At 45.9% G+C, this 19164-nt stretch overlaps 4 protein-coding genes across 4 annotated transcripts; 2 read left to right on the top strand and 2 right to left on the bottom strand.

The window, feature by feature from the left end:
- Window positions 1-1474: 1474 nt before the first annotated feature.
- ALT_1019 (uncharacterized protein) lies at window positions 1475-4071 on the top strand (the record flags this gene model as incomplete). The annotated part of the gene is made up of 4 exons (XM_033564129.2): window positions 1475-1803; window positions 1872-2009; window positions 2088-2586; window positions 2641-4071. 4 exons carry the CDS (start codon window positions 1475-1477, stop codon window positions 4069-4071), a joined length of 2397 nt encoding a protein of 798 aa, XP_033420020.2.
- A 175-nt stretch (window positions 4072-4246) lies between these two features.
- On the bottom strand, window positions 4247-6724 carry ALT_1018 (Hsp70 family protein; the record flags this gene model as incomplete). Its single annotated transcript, XM_089599078.1, has 7 exons — window positions 4247-4479; window positions 4543-4690; window positions 5227-5320; window positions 5370-5637; window positions 5675-5756; window positions 5823-5867; window positions 5921-6724. 7 exons carry the CDS (start codon window positions 6722-6724, stop codon window positions 4247-4249), a joined length of 1674 nt encoding a protein of 557 aa, XP_089456742.1.
- A 422-nt stretch (window positions 6725-7146) lies between these two features.
- On the top strand, window positions 7147-8933 carry ALT_1017 (uncharacterized protein; the record flags this gene model as incomplete). Its single annotated transcript, XM_033564131.2, has 3 exons — window positions 7147-7419; window positions 7502-8345; window positions 8422-8933. The coding sequence occupies 3 exons, from the start codon at window positions 7147-7149 to the stop codon at window positions 8931-8933; spliced, it is 1629 nt and encodes a 542-aa protein (XP_033420022.2).
- Window positions 8934-16733: 7800 nt separating this feature from the next.
- Window positions 16734-18222, bottom strand: ALT_1016 (epoxide hydrolase family protein; the record flags this gene model as incomplete). Its single annotated transcript, XM_033564133.2, has 8 exons — window positions 16734-16826; window positions 16896-17051; window positions 17105-17225; window positions 17280-17466; window positions 17515-17523; window positions 17584-17856; window positions 17916-18064; window positions 18143-18222. The coding sequence occupies 8 exons, from the start codon at window positions 18220-18222 to the stop codon at window positions 16734-16736; spliced, it is 1068 nt and encodes a 355-aa protein (XP_033420024.1).
- Between the last annotated feature and the right edge of the window lie 942 nt (window positions 18223-19164).

Genomic DNA, 19164 nt, shown 5'->3' with positions numbered 1-19164 from the left:
TCATCCTTTCTGAACTTTCCAGTTAAGAAATGGATACAGAGATTAAACAAGATATTCGTAAACAGCATATAGGTAAGTACTTGATAAGCACTTACTAGCTACCTTCTAACTATTAAAACTATAGTCTGTTTCATTAAAAAAAAAAATCACAGTCTCACAAGTGTGCGTAACCTACTTTATAAATTTCTCAGCGAGCTGTCGTTGAGGAAGCTTAATTATCATTCACGTCCCTTATTCAGATTCGCCTGCAATATTGGCAGTGGTCTGTTTCTCATACTTCATTAAGTAAATATTGTCCAGGGAAACAATTGTAGACAATCTATTCTTCAAGGCGTTGATCGAGTCTGTTAAAAACGATGATTTGATCCCACAGAAACTAGGCCCCCTTCTCAGTTGAACTTTCCCCAGGCTTTGCGATGCCAACATCCACTGGGAAGGGAAAGAAGGTTGAGTATCTTGACGAGAATACGGATGCCGTGAAGGGGACTTCGAAGATTTCCTTGTTGGCGCTCGCTATCGAGTCTTCTTGCGTGCGCAAGTAGTGTGTTTTGATCAGCCGCTAAGATTAACGCGTTGATTTTCAGTCCCGAATGGTTGTGCTTTGAAAGATGGTAGGTTGGAATCGAGTTGGGCTAGGCAGCCATCCAAAGCATGTCAGCGCAGCAAGTCTCATGCTTTTTTAGAAGAGAAGGGAAGGCAGAGCCTATCATGGATTGTGGATCATTTGGTGTTTCAGATTGACAAATTTCCCCAACCAGAACGCCCTGTTTCGCGCCCAGGTGGATCGCCACCTCCCTGGACTTATCAGGCTCACTCAAGGTGATGTATGCTCCAGGCTGGTGATGTATTCTCCAGCCATCACCACCTCGCTAGATTGCACCCACACTAATCACCACCTCTTTCAAGCGGCATCACCCCCGTCACCCGCGAGGACACCCACCCGGGTATTAACCACGTTCAAGCCACACGCCGGCCGGTTAGTAGTTGGGTGGGTGACCACCAGCGAATCCCGGCTGTTGTATGTTTTTCCTCACCAGTCTTTTTTGTACGATAGATACACAGATTTTTACTGTTCCGCTGCCCCGTTCTTATTCCTTTAGCTGAACCAGTTTGAGGTCCTGGTTGCGTGCTGAAGTAGTGATGTGTATGACCGAATATTCCCCATATTAACAAGCGGTGTGAGACTCGCTGCATACAGATGCAAAGTGACGAGAACCGGTCACCACTAGCACTCGGTTAGTGACTAGGAGCTCGAGTTATTGGCCAGGCCCAGAATGTTCTGATATATAAAGATCAGCTTAGGTGGGCCGTTGACTTGTTCACATGAAATACTGGTGACTGTCGCGCAGTGAGATGTGCTGCAAAGTGCACTGGAGTACTGCAACCTGGGCCACCATGCAGATTTTCCCTTTCAAAACGTGGGCTGTTCTGGTTACATACACTACACTTCTGCTGGGCATATTGAAATTTCAAGATGGATCAAGCGGAATATAGAGCTCGATGGGATTATGCCAAAGAGCTTAATATCCGATTTCTTGGCCCCGCCCAATCCAGTCAGTGGCCTGATGCTCACCGCAGGCTATTCGAAGATATTCAGAAGCTTGGGAATCAGAAATATTCGAGATTCAATGAAACTGTCTCTGTTGACTCGATAGACAAGCCCTGGCGACGTCAAACGAAGCAGAGGGCAGCGCGCCTAGTCCAGCAAAGTCAGATATCGAGGCAGGATAGGAAGAATGAGGCCGGGTGGAGATTCTCGATTGAACCGGAGGTTCTCCATAGATTTACGGTTGAAGTAACCTGGTAAGCTATCGTGGGACCAACGTTAGGGACGCCGTGCGACCGTGTCTGACATACATAACCTCATTTAGCCCCAGATGTCGTAGCAGACTCTGGAAATCGGAGATTGAAGCCGCGGTGCAGTCCTCACAGCCATTTGCTCAATCCTTGGAGGCTAGGCGTAGGCGCCGTGCGCCATGTCGGTGTGTTGACCAGTGGAGTTACAACAGGTAGGTCGAGCTACGCATTTCAGTTGGTTGAGAAGGTATAGACGGCAGGGAGCTGCAATTAGCTAAGGCCTAATTCAGTGGATACGAGAATGGAGTAAACATGCTGTTCTCAGATCGCGCTCAAGCAACCATTAAACATGACCCACCTCTACCTATCGAAGGCCGAAGACGAGGCCAAGTATCGGAAGAACCGGACAGGATATACGGGCTGCGAGACACAGGTAGCTTGAAGAGGGTATTGGACTCCGTAAACAAACACAGCGCGTGTGATGGAAATGTCAGAACTCTGAGGGACACAATTGAAGTGAGCCCTTTTGATGACGAAGGTGAGCGATTGCTCTTTCCTTTCCTGATAATGGAAGCCAAATCAGGAAAGCACGGGGACATGGCAGCCGTGGAGATGCAAACAGCCTTTTGCATTCGGCGCCTGTTGAGACTACAACTTGAGTTACGGAAGGCTGGCGGTGAGAATGTCTGTGGCCCGTTTGAGCCGCTAGTCTGGTTTTTATCGTGGTCTGGGGAGCGGTGGAACGTGGCTGGTTGCTTTGTCAAAGACTCGTGCGGGTCCATCGAATGGGTAAGCATTCATCGAAGTATCGTCATGCCTTCCAGCTTTCTGATATTGAGATAGTTGACCGTATACCTGTGGAGCGGAGATTTAACGGGCGAAGACGGCTCGCTACAGCTTCTTCTGATTATTGACTACATATTTGACTGGGCCCGTGACGTCTATCGGCAGTCTCTGCTGGCCCAGCTCAGCAGCCTGTCCACGGAATGCATCCCGGATTCTGACCCTGATATATTGTCAACTATTGAGCGAGGTTCCACAGTCTTGACTTCTCTTCCGAATGACCCCCTTGAGATTTTATCTCAGACTTTGCCACGCTCAGTTATTTCCAGCGGAGACTACTTGAACCTCTTTCATACAGAAGGAGTTGTGAGAGACGCTTCCGTGATCGAGTCTAGATTCATGGCTCTGTACATAACGGAGCATGACGTGGATCCATTCAGGCTTTCGTTTGCCTCTGAAGAAGCATACCAGGAGGCAAAGATCGAAATGTCCTCTCTCCTGGAGGACTCGTGGCGCTGCGTGCCAGATACCCTCTATGGCATCGAGGAGGCTTGGACGAGAACTTCAAGATCCGCCGCTTCCAGTCACGCCCCAGATAGAAGCCCCTTTTTCTTTGTTAGGTTCACTTTCCGGATGTTCGTTACATCAGACTGGCAGCCAGTACGCCAGCTTGTTTGTCTCGGCATCTCCAGCAGGGCAGTAGCGCAGCTTTGGGGAAACGAGAGGTTAACCGTTTTCAACAAGGCCCCTCTATACACAAGCCGCGAGACAAAGAGATTTCTCAAATTCTTAGAAAGTCCATCGATTGTCGACACTCTGGCCGCCGCAATATCCATGCAGTGCCTCACCAACACTTCGCGTAAACGCGCGGGGCCCATTGCACCCTCGTCGTTTGGGTTCAAACGCGACGACTCGATTTCTGTTCTTAAGTTAGTGTCGTTGGTCATCGAATCACACACTATCGGACGACGTTTGTCGCCAGACTCCTATTTGCGCTACTCGCATATGCAGTGCAAACAAAGCCTATACACAGAAGGACCGAAAGTGTGGCCACACCTGGAGCAGTTATCTATCCATTCTAATGGCACTGTACTAGTCGATTGCGAAGAGGAAATGTCCGGAACTCCTCGCCGATGCCTCTACATCGTGGATGGCTCGTATGAAGCTGCCGATGTAGTACATTTGGTGGATCGAATGTCTTATGAAGGCGCCTATTATAGTGTCATTCCTCTGTGTCCTAGTCATGACCCAACAGAATATTTGGCCTACATTAATCGTCCGATGGACCATTCCAGGTACTGGAAAACTGAAAAGAGCAGGGATAGTTTCTACCCCTGGATCTCAGCGCTGCAAGAGCTCATATCTACTGGGTCTACCCTCCACGGCTCGTCTTCCTTCCCAATACTGCTCTTGTCATCTGACGAAGAAGCTAGCGACGACGATAACAATGAAACCACGCAAATCACAGTAGCGTGGAAAGAAGATAGCTAATTATAACTTACTGTTCTGGTCAAAATTCCGGTATTTGTAGTGTCGGACCTCTAGGTCAGTGAGTTGTTATCTCGCGACTCTGGAGGTAAAGTTCACGCTGGCTATTATACAAATGCATCCTGATCCAAAGCCAGTATGAAAGGGGGACATGATATCGCTTGTCGGCACGTTCCGCTTAATTCGTCCCAGGACTGAAAGCAGCGGCAATGCAAATTTGTGCTTCTCCTTGGACTTCTTGTCCTGGAGGGCAATGAATCGTTGCCTTGACATTGCGGCCATCCACTTCGAGTTTGATGCTGTAGTGGACTTCATAATACACATCGCCGTCCTCGTTGATTTTCTCCTCCAGCATGTTTCTCCTCCGAAGGGCATCAAGGGATGCCTTGACGACTCCCGCTTTGCGATGGCCTGCCAGCCAAAGTTAGCGCCGAATTCACAAATCATGGGTTATGGCATTTATGTTCAACTTACCACGATTTTTGGGGTTATCTATGCGGTAGTGCTGGAAGACCCGCTGGTCCGAGAAATATATAGTCTCATAAGCGGCCATCTCCTGGCCTAGTTCAAATGTGCGATGCATACAAATCTCAGCCGACTCTCCCTGGGCGACGACTCGGTCCTATTCAAGCATTAGCGACGGACTAAGTGTATAAGACGATAAGAGTATTGGCTCTACTGCGTGATTTAGGTGCAAGCATACCTTTCTAATAACCCAGTCCATGCAATCTTTCACATATTTCTTCTTATTTAGATGGTTATTAAACCAATGGGCAGCTAAATGGCCCGGGAATCTCTCGTCGTATGGTTCACTGAGACAAACTCCGAGATTCAACCTGAGCTTGCGGCGTGGGCCGTTCTCTTTATTTAGGGCACGAAGCACCCCGCCCCGAGATACTGCGGTAGTCATGTCTCTTGAAGAATAAATTGTTAGCTTTGTGTCCAGGAGAAAGGTCAACAGGATCCGGGATGGGTTACATGTCCTGATCCAGATGGATGACTTTAAGGTCTCGCCCAAAAGTATTGTTCAGGCAGCGCTTCAGAGCCGGCGATCCAGAAAACCCACCAAGGAGGAGGATGACCTACAGCTATTAGCAACAACCAGGCTATCTCAACAGGGTGCGTTCAGGGACATTGGACGGCAGTAGACAGCTTTACCTTGACCTCTTGGCCATTAAGTTGCTCCAGTTGTTCCATAATCAAATCCACAGTCCCTTCAAGACTTCGCCTGTAATAATTATCCATTTGTTCCCTGTAACTCCGTCAGGCCGTGGGTATGCGAGGATTTGCTGGTGTCTTACTTTGTGACGAAAAACATCCCGTTCCCAAAATTTCTCGTCGGGTCCTCCCTTAGGCCGAAAACGCGAAAACTTCTCCTCTCATCCTCCTCCCAGACATCTGGATCGTAGATTCGTTTTAACTCGTGTTCAAAGTTACGAAATAAGTCGTGTTGAAGGATTGCTTCTTTGGAATAGCTGGGCTCCCTGCCCATCTCAATGATGTGTGCCAGTCTTTCTCTAGTTTCTTCAATAAAAGCCTGGTTTATATAGCTTGAACCGCAGTCTTTCCCTGTTATTATTGTTAATTTGTTGCCCAGTATACGTACTGGAAGGGGGTATACCAGCTGGGATGGCTATTTCATCGGCTCTGAAGGGATCCTCCTGCCGCACCTTGTAGGTGATCGCATCCTGGAGAGACGTGAATCATTAATCACCTAAAGCTGGTGATAAAGCATTAAATCTAGGTAGTCTTACAACAGTACCACCTCCAGCATCGCATACAATGAAGTTAGACCCTTCCTGCACATGGTGAGTACAGTTAACAAAGACACAGCGACAGCATCCATACGTACTTTAATATTTTTGCGGATGTATTCGTGGCACAGTGCAAAGGTTACTGCAGCTTCAGGTTCATCAATAATAAATATTGAAAATTCCCTCCCTTTCATATCCGTCTTCTCCACTACCTCAAGCAGAATTTCCTGCATTGTGAGATGCGCATACGTTGACCATTTGGATGGCACGCATAGCACTAGTTCAACCTCCCAAGTATTATTGAATCCCTCATAATTCAACAATTGGCCATGGGTATGCTTGAAGACTTTCATGAGGTAGTCCCTAATGGCGTCTCTGGCAGTTCTACCTGCCTTGTGGAGTGCCTTCCTCGGCTGTGACAGCCGGTCATTGTCGATGCTCTCCCCATCATCATCTAATAACAGTTTCGGAAGCTGGATGATACAGTCCATTGACTCTGCATCATCATTATCTGACAGATTGCGTAGTGTATGTTGCACCTCATGGCCCCACAGGAATTCTCCACCACGATACCAGCTTTCGCTAGGCACAAATGGGCTCGCTGCGTTGACAAATTGGTTGGCCTGCGGCCAGTTTGCTACGCATCGGACCTCTCTTGGATGTACGTCTTCAGGGGGTTCATCTGGATCGAAGGTGATATATGAAATTGAAGTTAGGGTCGTCCCATAATCGAGGCATAGGAGAAGCTTTTTCGCAGTAAGGGGATTTCGCCCGTATCGTGGACTGTGTCGCAGCTGGACGTCGTCTTCGTCCGATACTCTGCTCGTGGACGTGCTGGTCGAGGAATCCGTATGAGCAAATTTGCGTCGTACGCGTCTCGGCGGGTTCGATCGCTGGGCCATAGCAAACAAATTGATGCTGTATAATGAGCACAGTCGGTGGAGTAATAAAAAAGTCACTAAACTCACCACTTTGAATTAGAAATTTATAGCATCGGGCACGAGGCAGACTGCAAGGCTGCAACAAATAGGCAGCAACTACCCCTTACTGAAATTTTGTTGCAAATCTGACTGGGATTGGGGTACTTCTGCTCTAGCTCAGCAGGGGTCTCTTTCAAGCATTGACTTAAATAGGCATGGCGGGAGGCTGTACTTTCGGTTTTGTCCAACGTCGGGCGCCTTGACCTTCGGTGTCTCCGTTCCTGCTATCAACACCTCCTATGTTCCTCCTGTTGATAATATGGACTTTCTTTGCCTCACAATTTTTTTTGGGTTTTAGTTGAGAAAGAAGTGCTTTGGCGACCATTGTTCAAACCAGGAGCGAAATGGGCAGTGATCAAGACATCCCCGGAACCAATTATTTCGAGGGCGTCGGCGGCAGCCGATTCTGCTATGTGCGGGAAGACCACATACCAACGCACAATATCTCTCTAGAAATAACCGATGAACACATCATCGCCGGTGCGAAGCGGCCAATAAAACCTCCAGCACGCTTCATAGAAGGCGAGCGAGATATCCCGCAATCAGATGCATGGAAGTTGAGAAAAAGACCCCGCCAGTCAGCTAATGCGCAGGACGAAGAAAAGAAGGGAGAAACAGTATGTTATCGCGCGAGCTGACCGTTTCAATGAGATTGCATAAAATATATAGCAATGCACTAAACGCAAAACTCCCTGCCAGATCAGCGTTATGGTCCCGCCTCTCAACCTCGATTACGATTCCGGTGGCTCGCCGTTAACCGAACTGGAGGACCTATCAGATGAAATGGATGATTCCGTCTCTGACTCCCCGTCCAATGATGCTGATGTAGCCGCTGAAAAGTTTCCCGAGCACTCCAAGCCAAATAGCACGCATGACCGTGGTGGACGCCAGCTCACGCAAGAGGATCGGCGTGGTGGTTGTGCTAAATGCGCAGGGAAGATGATCAATCTCCGCAACCAGGCACAACAGGCGTTACTTTGCAGGAGCCATGAGACGGTCTCCTTGCGAAAAGAGAATGAGACTCTCCAGCGACAAAACAACCGTCTCAGGGCGGAACTGGCCAACGTCAGAGCATCTCAGGATGCTTCAACTGCCGATCCCACCACAATTAGATCCTCTGCAGATGAATTATTTGACCAGAGGAATGAGATACACAGACTTCGCCGCCGCCTTTCAAGTGCCGTTGAGTTTGTTGAGCTTACCCGCCCCCCTCCATCGTGCAACGATGCTTTTGTCTTGTCAACAGGGTTTATATACAAGGAAATGTATACGTTGAGTAACTATGTGGTCTATACAGCAAATGCGCTCTGCAAGATCCGACGACATCACGTGAATGATGAAACTATAAGCCAAGATCTAACTCTCCTCATCAAGCAAACCATGATCAGCAAAGACCTGTTCTCTACGGACGCCTTATCAGCCTTTCGTGCTCTTACGTTTGGCTTCATACAGAAGCGCGTGTTTCACAGCCCGGAGATATGGAGAGACCTGCACTTCGATAGCGTAATGCTCAGGCAGTACCAAAGCATTCTGGAACAAAGCAGTATGTGAGGCCCGAACTTCACCGACTTTGCGGTATAAACAATGACTTGGCTCACGATTATTTGACTCAAACTTAGTTTCACCTGAAAGCCTAGAAAGATACCACCGCGCAGCCGTTTATCTTACCCTAACAAAGAATCCCGAATTTAAAGAAGTATTTGTTCCTGGTTACACCAAACAGATACAATTCGAGTTCTTCGATATAATGGCACCTTTACTCCATTCAGAAGACGTGAGCGATCACGTTAAGCATGAAACATGGACATTGTTCCGTCATGCCATCACCCTACGTGCGAGCTGCTACCCTCACAAAAGAACGCGCTATCAACTCGTGCAGTTCAAACCAGGCCATGTGTACGACCCGCAGACCATGCGGGCGGAAGATGACGTTGGAGCAATTGTAACTGTTCCGGAGGACGGACAGCAGCGCCACATCAAGGTCTGCGTGCATGGGATAATGAAGGCATATTCAGTGAGAGAGAGTGCAGATGGACTCGGTCTGATCAAAGAGCTCAGCCAGCCATTTCTTCTTGGGGATGACACACAAGGTCACATTATAAGTGAAAAGGCGGCCGTTATTCTAGAATGATGATTAATTATCATATAAGGGCTGTGTCACCGTGATTATGACCTGAAAGAGACTTAGTAAAACACAACTGGATCCCAAATGTTGTGGGTGCGCTTCACTTCGTGGCCCTAGCGGGAAATGCAGAGTAACGAGTGAATGTCTAAGAACCGACAACTATAATGACCAGTAAAATGCCTAGTATACTGGCGCCGCATTGTACATGGCAAATAGGGTGTAGCCTTATGTGCTCCTTTAGTGGACGACGATGAAGGATGGATACCGTCTTTCTATCATCTCGTTTCACCACCGAAAAGGGACCGGTTTCATTGCTGTAAACAGCATGTTGGCATAGTATAACTGAATCAATTCTCTTACTGCGCTTCACATCCGGCATATTATAATCCTGTTGGAGAATAAATCCAACCTCAAAATCTCTACAAGCACGTATTAATAGTCGATAGAGTTGCTACTGTATTAGCATTTCCTTGTTTCTAAGTTGATTCCGCGTATTTCTAACCACGGATTCCAGAAACCTCTTCTAGGTTCGATTCGTTTGGATACCAGGAGACACTGCTGTTGGGTATAAAGCAACAAATCTATGACCTGTTAATATCCAGTCTCTGGGTAGCTGATATAGATATCTGAAGAGCGCAATTATACTTTGCTTTGGTGTGCGGGAGCACCGCTTAATTTATTTCACAGCTGATTGAAGGTTGGCACCCCTTTTTCCTGCTATATTGTCACACTCTTAGTAGGCAGCGAGTTTGTAGCTTAATAGCGTATGGCTTTGGTGAAAGACGGAGAGGAACGAAGACCTTGTAATCTTCATGCTTACAGGAGAGAATGAGGTGGTGCCACTTACTAGTCTTGCGCGGACCTGACTGCCATCTAGCTCAAGTGTGTAGTCTTCGGGTGAGCGAACACTGAATAGGACGGCAAGCCGCCCACCCAGCGCCAGGTGACTGCCTGTCTCTCTTTTGCTTCTTGTTAGATATACCATTGTTACCTGCTATTCAGTTTCAGCTGAACCACCTAAAGCTCTCTAAACGACACTAACCCACTAAACAACCCCTACACGGCTGATGTGGCCACTCAAGGGTACCATTGTATAAACTGAGTTGATTAGGAGCTAGTTAAGATTGTGGATAACCTGGGGGACTAGTAACTGTGGCTGTGGAATGATCTGATACACCAAAAAATAGGGTTACTAAGCATATATCTAGTGAAGCCAGGCGAATGGCCTATTATATATTTATTTTTCAATCCGGCAGCTCAGGCAATCATAAGCTCCAATATTTATATCTATATATACTATCCATATATCTAAGTTTAGAGACTGAATATATAGTTTCATTTATTTTGTCTGTTCCCATTTATTAGACTACTCTGCAGAACAGGTCAAATCCACTTGGGTTCTCTCGCTCAATAGCCCATAGGAGCGAATCTAAAGTTTCCTCTTGGCCCTCCATCGCCTCTGCTACGTGACAATGGCCGCGGACTTCGGACTAGAAGGTATGAGCAAGGGGCGAGTGTAGTTTCAAGGGAGACTTGACACAGTTTGTACGGCGGGGGTGACCACCATCTCGCGTCATCCCCGCGCGGACTGCACAGAAACTAAGAGCCTACGGACAATTGAACATGAGTGTAGAATAGGTAAACACAAGGGAGGACTCATTTACTGGTGAATTACGTTAAATGACACAGGGGAATGATATAACTAAGATATTACTGATCTCATGTAACATGCTAGCAGGTTTGATGGTGTCCGGCGCTGACGGGACAGAGGTTAATAGAGGTCAAGTCACAAGTAATAGCATGTCATGTAATCGCGTGGGATGACATCTAATCTACAGTCTCAAACTACGCAAGGAGCTAGCATTCCAAAGTCAGCCAACCATGCAACAGCCAAAGGAGTGCTACCAGATGCGACCTATCAGGATGAAAAGACATGTACTGAATTGCATCGTTACAATATGCCTGCATGTCATGAGACAGCGACCACAGCGCTACTTGCCCCTGTTTGCCTCTTGAGTTTCTGGCTAGTATATGTTGATATAAATAGGGCCATATTCCCATGACGAAGAAAAAAAGCGCAGAAAATCAAAGCTGATATTATGATATTTACCCCCAATGACAATCCTGCATAATTCCAGGAAAGGGAAATGGATGCTAAGACTTATACTGTAATCTTAACATAGACCATGAGTTTTAATCTGCTTCTGTACCTACATTAATGTATGGATTCTGCCTTAGCATTATCTTGCTGGAATATTATGCCAGGCTTATAGACTAAAATAAGGCCATCTTCAAGATATTTCAGGTAAGAATTAGTAGAATAACCCCTCAGGAGCTAATTTATTACACTCTATAATTACTAGCTTTATATAGCCTCTAATTTAGATTACCCCCCAGATTATCTGCAAAGTACCCTTCCTATAGTTTATTAAATTATCTAGATCTTGCTGGTATACTAAGGTAATTATTATAGTTATTTCTCTTCTTTTATATACAGGCTTAATTAACTATCTAGATTCTAGTGCTTATAATGCCTTTAAAGGGAAGCATATCTAATATAAAGTAGCTGATAAAATTAATGTAAGTGAGGGCTAGAATGCTATATAGAATATTTCTGTTAATATATAGCAGGTTTATTCTAGTGCTTTTTATATATATATCACAGCAGTGTCACTAGCCATGATAGCAGTATATACTTCCTCAAGTACTAGCTTAATATACTCCTAACTCCCTTTGACCAGCCTCTAGTCTGCTGGAGATGGGGATATAGTAATCCATCCATGAATCACATTTCTGTAAAATAGTTAGCCTCAAATCGTCTTTACTCATTCAATATATATTAGTTCAGCTGTCTGCCAGGGCATTCATCCTCGACAAATCAACTATCATCTCTGCAATGATTGAGCCGCAGATTTTGCGGATTCTCATCAAGATCCCATCTATCCCTTATCAAGGCATTAGGGATAGCATAGGGATGGGTATTATAGTTTGGGAAATCGAAGGGACATATCTATGATGATAACCTATTCTGAAGTCGCATGGGAATTGGATCGGAATTACCCCATGAGAATGGAACGGAAACGGGAGATTTCCCTGGAACCTAAAGCTTATATGGTTACCATATTAAGATTACAGTATAAGTCATGGCATACATTTTCCCTTTCCTGAAATTTTCAATCTTCAGCCCGATATCTTTAGCAAGACACGATATATTTGCTCCTTTCCCCGAAGAGCCGGTATTGCGAACTCGAGCACATCCCGAAATACACAGCGTGGAGAATGAAAATCGCACGGATTGAATTCGAGGTGAAGATCCGCGAGAGAAGCCGTCTGAAGGTCGGCGCTGCGCCGACATCGTGGCTGGCGAGTCACAGTATGGGAGGAAGTGAGCGGAGACGGTGAGTCCATCGGATTGGATCCACTGATTTGATCAGTGCCGTGGGTGATATGAAATTGGACCTTCTTTTCGAAGGGGAAGGAAAGAAAGAAAGGAAGGTGCCTGTCTTCCCCGTTCCTCCTCTTCAGATGCGATCAATTCGGACATCCGTTCAGCCGGTTGGAGCTTGATCCTCCCCGTTAGCAGTGACCCATCGCACCTTCAATTCCACCGCGGGCTGAACGCGGGTCGGTTATGCAACTCTAGATATAAATGATAGAGCTTAAGCTAACATAAATACTAGAGATGGTAACTAATAATTTTATAAGGTACTAATAGTTAGAGCTATTAGAATAGATAGATAGTTTAGTAAGTCCCCAATCTAAGTTTCAGTAGTTAGGATCCCTGCTGCTCTAACCATATTACTAACCTTTGGATTAAACACTAGCTATAGGGTAGTCTTAGTGACTGCAACACCAGATATACATAGTCTATACTATTAGTGTTTAATTAAGTAGAGGTTAGTATAACATCACCTCACAACCATAGATTACTTTAATACAGCCTTTAAGCTCCATCAGGCACTTACTAAACTAGTTACTAATAATCTTATTCTTAGATCCTGGTATTTGACCCTAGGACTGTTAGATTCTCTATGCTATATCATATCTTAATGAATACTACAGATTGCATCCTGTACCAGTCCTCTCCCGTTTACGCGCCTCTCGGACAAAGGGATATCTAGGTCTTTATTGCATAGGATCTCAGCAGCTGTCAGTGTACAGCTGCAGACACTACGGGTTCGCTTTTTACTGTCCGGTTCGTCTCGTCCATGCGACATCAAACAAGCAGACATTTGTCGTGTCGCGTCTCAGATATCGACGTACGACCGCAAATCGCGCCCTCTACCAATTGTTGGCAAACGTTGTCTCTTGGTCGCAGAAAAGTCTATCTCTGGACAGGCAGTGGATTGCCCAATTATGCAGTGCTGGTAAGAGAATAAGAGTAAAGAAGGATCTGCAGGCTTAGCCATCATCATCATGGATCTTCCTTATAACGATTCAAATCTATTCTTGTCTGATGCGCCATCGCTTACTAGGAATCGGATTGGTTGTCGCTATTCGGGCTTTTCGCCTGTCACACCCGCTTTTGCGCAATGTGGCTGTGTTGTAAAAAGCTTCTAGGCCGACTGACAGATCCGCCAATAAAAAACCAATCGACATCCTCTCACGGGTGAAAAATTTCTGCTTCAGACTTACAAGGTCGGTCAGTTTCTGAAATGCCCTATGTCTCTAAAGCTCTTATACTCACACTTAAACGGTGGAGCCTGAATTAGGCAATGATATATAATGACGACATACGGGATGACTGCTGAAAACTGCACCACCTACTCGTCATCGCATCCAAATCCAGATATTTCTGGTATTGGAGTGAGTATCTATTTATGTAAAGGGGAGGAAACAACGCTCAATACTTTATAGGTTTTGAGTGGCTTTTTAGCAACGGCATATCTCAGTTTCTTGTGTTGCATTATCAAAGCAATGCTAGACAGCGGTGTATCAATTGTCCCTGCCGGAAGCCTTGAAAGGCTAAACCCCGGTATATCCGGCTTGGAACCGGTCCTTGAGAAAATGATTTTATCCCTTAGTGACCAGCAAATGATCACTGGCATCTCAATAATTATAGGGGGCCTTTCTCAACTTCAATGGGGTATCTCATCATATCACTGGCAATCGGTGGTAAATTTCGCATGGTTCTCCACAGTGACCCATCTCATCACTCTTACAGCCCTACGGCATGAACTTCGCTCAGACAAATCTAAGAGGATCCACCGTGTTATTATTATGGCCATCCTCTTGGTAATGCTCATTTGCGTAATGGGTCCGGTCGGCTACCTCACTTCGTCTGGCAATATTCCAGAGTCATTTCCAGCATGGTGCCTATATCACCCTACAATCGCCTGGAAAGCGGGTCCAAATCTCGTCAAAGAGTACAATTGGCTCTACATGATGTTGGCGATAGGGTTTCTCCTTTTCAGTTATTTTACAAGGGTAGCTGCGCTATTCTCCGACAACAGATGGTATACAAGATTTAACATCCCACATGAGAAGTTATCGGAATCCCTTAACTCTGAGTTAAGGTGTCTGGAGAGCGCAAGAAGCGCAAAAAGCAGGGCTGGAAAATGTATTGCTCTGACCAAGTTCAAGTTAATTCGATCCATGTACGCATTGATCCTTGCGGGAAGCGATCTATACTCATCAAAGATATGGGAGGTATAGATTTATCTTACTACTGATAATGGAATCTTACTGACGACTCTAGATCACCTGGCTTTCGTTTTCTCTTGCCTGGGGTACCATTCGCATTTTTATTGTGCGTAATACTGGGCACGCTTCTACGGACATTCATCAAGAAGAGAATATTTGGGGCTTCGGTCAAGTTGTCGCTGTTGTCATGTTAGCTTTGCCACTTCTTAGTATCATCGGTACGTATATTCCTAGCCAAACGGTATAACTATCGCTAATGAATACCTAGAGGCATACACTTCCTTCGCATCGAATACAATGGAAACGCCAAGGGACACACCATCGCACACCATGCCCCATCCAGACTATACGGATGACCGACAACTAACGTTAAATTTAGCTGCTGATACAGAGGGTACTTCGCCACGCTGCCCATTAAATGCGGCACAACAGATAAGGAACGAGCCGTGGTACTCAAAGCTGCTTGTGCTTTGGTATTTGCTTTCCATTGCTTTCGCAGCGGATCTGTTATATTCGTTCGCGGCTGATAAAGGCATACAATCTTTGGCCTCCTCAGGTGGTATAAAACTTCAAGTGCTACAATACCTCGTGTGGGGACTTCTTAATCTTGCGATCTTGTTTCTTTCCACACTTCTCTTTCTCGACAAAGACCTCAACAGATTTTGGGAACAGTGGAGCTTGGGTAAATACTTATCCAAGGAAAAACTAGTTTCAAGTATTCTATGGGCTGTCATCATCACTGTCCTGGTGGGGGTTTCGGTTTCCTGGGATGTCGACTACGAATATGTAACTGATATGCCTGGATTAGTGCCAGAGTGGTATTAAGCTTCAAGCGTGAGAGTTATAGGCGCAAGTAATTGTAAGGATGACTTGTGAGGCAATATTTCGAACATCTGTTCTCTTGGAGGTGCGTGCGATTGCGGTTATGCTTCAAGACGCATATTTTGCCTATGAACTCGAACGTCCAAGGTCTCTCTCAGGGTTTCGATGGGTTCACTTCGGTCCATGTCGCACGCTGTAGGTTGTCGTATCGGTAGCAGTCAAGTAGCACGTGGTGGATTGTCTCCGGGGCCTGTCCGCATGGCAGAGGGGGTCCTCGGCCCAGTCGATGGAGATAGTGGTTCAGCCCGATCATCCCCAGTTAGAGTTGCATAACCGAACCGCTAAAATCGAATCCAACCCTCACCGAACTCACAGCGGTGAGGGTTCGGTTCCTAAACTACTACTACTTTCATACTAACCCATGACAGAAATGATTATTCCCTTATATCTCAACAACTATTAGGTATTTTGAGTTGATATTTATATTATTGGATAGCCTAAATCTAGGGCTATCTAGTGATATTAAAACCATTAGATATATCCTAGAAATTAGTGATTTCTATCCAAAACGGTGAGGGTTGGTTAGTCGAATCCGATAAAACCTCAAAAATCGAAACCGATGGTTTTAACCGAACTCGAATCAGTTCTAACCTAGGGAAACCAAAACCGGTGCGATTCCATAGGCTTAGAACCGAACCCTCACTGCTGCGAGTTCGGCGAGGGTCGGATTCGATTTTAGCGGTTCGGTTATGCAACTCTATTTCTCACTTCTCAGTATCCTAGGTGGCGGCTCGCCCGGGATGGCGGCTCACCTGGGAATTATGTTAAGTGGCATCCCACCGCTCATTGTAGTCACGGCTGCTACCAAAAACATCACTCTCACTGCAGTCACTCCCTGTCAGGGGGGATCAATTCTGTCGTGCACGGGTACACTTCATTAGCGGGTTTGTAGGCAGTGAGGAACGGATACTGAGAGGGAGGGCACAAGGGTTGTAAGGATGTGGGAGCAGGAAATAACACCACAATTCCAGCGAAGTGATTACTAGAGAGTGAAGTGAGTTCAATTAAAACTAGAGCCTGATGTGTAGAAATGGCGGGACCCTAAGGAGGCACTATGCTCGGCATCAAATAATAACCTATATCATTCTTAGGCTAGTCCCTTAAACTTAAGCAAGGAAAGAATTGTCAAAATAACAGGGGCATTCACAAGTCCAGCTGATTACTATCTAGAAGAACCTTTGTCGTTACTACCAAAAACTGACCAAGGAAAACTATAATAAAATCAATGAACCATAATAAAGACTTCCGCTGACTGATAGGGTGCAGCACCACTCAACCTTCTTAAAAAATGGCTCGCTGTACCAATTCCTGCACAAATGCAGTGATGTCGTCCCACAATACCTCTGGTTGCTCAAGTGCGGCGAAGTGACCACCCTATCATGGCATTAATCATAAGTATATTCTAATTGAATAGATAATCATGGGTCCAAGAGTTTTGAGTACCTTTTCATGTCTGCGATAAAATATCAAATTGCCAGTTGTGCGTACCCAACTAGCCGGTGTGGGAGCGATCTCATGCAAGAAGCTAGAGAAACCAAGAGGTTTGTCAATATACCACTCCGGATTTGCGTGTGAGCCAAGGGAACTTGGTTCAAAGAGCTGGGTGCTAATTAGCCACTGTCGTTTACCACTGCTAGTAGTGATCCCTATACCTGCCGATAATGATATAAAGAAGATGGCAGCGTTTGCGTTACCCAATATAATGTGACCGTCTCCAAGATTGTGTGGAGATCGGGATCTTCCTCAGACCACTCAAGGTACTTTTCACCCACCCTGAATCTATTAGATGTGAATTATTCCATGTTAAGACGCGAAATTGATACGTACCAAGCTAAAAGGCTCAATGGATTAGAGGAAATCGCAATTCCAATTGTACTCGGGCGAGTAGCATGCTCTTTAGCATATGCATTACCAACCCTCTCAAATTCACGACCTCTTTCGATGCCAAGTCGGTCAATGTCATCTACCTCTAGCGGCGTCTGCACTGATGGTTCAGGCATGTAACAGAAATTGACTGTTATATTCAGTTAAATGCACTAATCATCATGCATTTGTAACATACTGTGAACCGCTAGAGAAATATCAGTTAAAGAGAGTTCAAAGCTTTCAGGTGGGATAGTCCTAAACTCACCTTTGCAACCTGCGTGCTTCGCGCCCATGACTCTCGCAGTGTCGCTCCCTAAATCTCCACCATGTACGACATACCCCGAACCGAAGCCCAGGTTATCCATGAATCTATCGAGGATACGAGCGCCATCCTCGATCCTGAAATTTTTATCCAGCGGAGGCTTTGAAGAGAATGCATATCCAACAAGCGACGGCACGATTAGATGATAGGGCGATTCGGATTGTGGATGACGCTGGTTAATCATGTCCAACATCGGCAAAAACTCCAAGAAACTTCCTAGAACCTGGTTAGCAGAATCGCCGATTTTACACATCGACAGGCACTGCGCAAAGTACCGGGCCAGCCATGTAATAGAAGAATTGGAACAGCTTTCTTCTGACCAGAAAACAAAGCAGCAAAGTGAATGTCATATTCATGTCCGTCTTCGTCGACCACCCTCGTGATATACTGGGGAAAGCCGTTGATATAGCTTTCATGCTTACGCCTGTTCCAAGGAGTGTCAAGCGTTCAGAACAGGATAAGCTGCGCTCAGTCATCGTTAACTAGGTGCTCATCTGCTTACCAATCAAACTGTGTCTCCCAAGCATCTTTGGCCTTCTTCATCCAAGGAAGCGTTACGCCATAGCGTCGATCTGATTGCATATTCTCAAATGACTCTTCAGGCAACCATGACAGTCGTAACAGAGTTGATAAATTGTGCAGCACATTATCTGATATATGAACTTTGAATGGTTGGAATGACCTCCATTCTGGTGGGGACATCCTGAAACTCAGCAAGAATGCGCCCGTTCAAGATGTATCGAGGAATGACAAACGAAGGCCTTAGAAAGCCGTCTGGTTGGAAAGGGGCAAGAAATAGACAAGAAGTTATGCAGGCGTTCCTCTTAGTGATACACAAAGAAGGTAGCAATCCGACGGAGTGAAGTTCCGACGATTTTGGGCCTTGGTGACCACTCACTATGGCCGGACCGAAGTTACTTATAGAGAATTGTGGTCGGAACATCCGACTTTAGTAATTCCTGCCTGATCTTGATTTGCACCTCTGACTCAATTCAATTCGCCCGAGTTGTTTGTTCTGGTGGAACCCAGCGACTCCGAGGTTGTAAGACCCCCGCGATTGACTCGTATAGCACCGCCCTTTTAGCATGGTAGTTGCTTCTAGGCTTCAATGCTTGGTAATCAACGTCATCATGGACACAGTTCCTACGTCGTGTAGCTTTGAAGCAAGGCAAGAATCCTCTTCAGATGCAAAGATCAACGCAAAGCTGGTAATCACACTCCAATTCACATCAGCAAAAAGAACTACGTTGTAGAACTACGACCAAGTCTTGATATGCGACAAGTGGAGCCGCTCGAATCTCCGGCTTGGATTTTAGATTCGTTGGAGTAGCTCGAGACTAGTTGGCCTACGTTCTGGATTTTCTTTGATGCCTGCCTCACTTCTCAGCTTCTGACTAGGCATATCACAAGATGCATGTTGAGGCCTGAGTCATGAATCAAGCCCAGGGCACTTAGTTACGCCCTTCTAAACAGTCAAGCCCGTATCCAGGACACCGGACTCCCAGAAAAGTCAAAGAGACAATC

The sequence above is a fragment of the Aspergillus lentulus genome, assembly GCF_001445615.1.
Source record: "Aspergillus lentulus DNA, contig: Alt01, strain: IFM 54703, whole genome shotgun sequence".
NCBI classification, from domain to species: domain Eukaryota; kingdom Fungi; phylum Ascomycota; class Eurotiomycetes; order Eurotiales; family Aspergillaceae; genus Aspergillus; species Aspergillus lentulus.
This window is presented reverse-complemented; position numbering and strand designations above follow the sequence as displayed.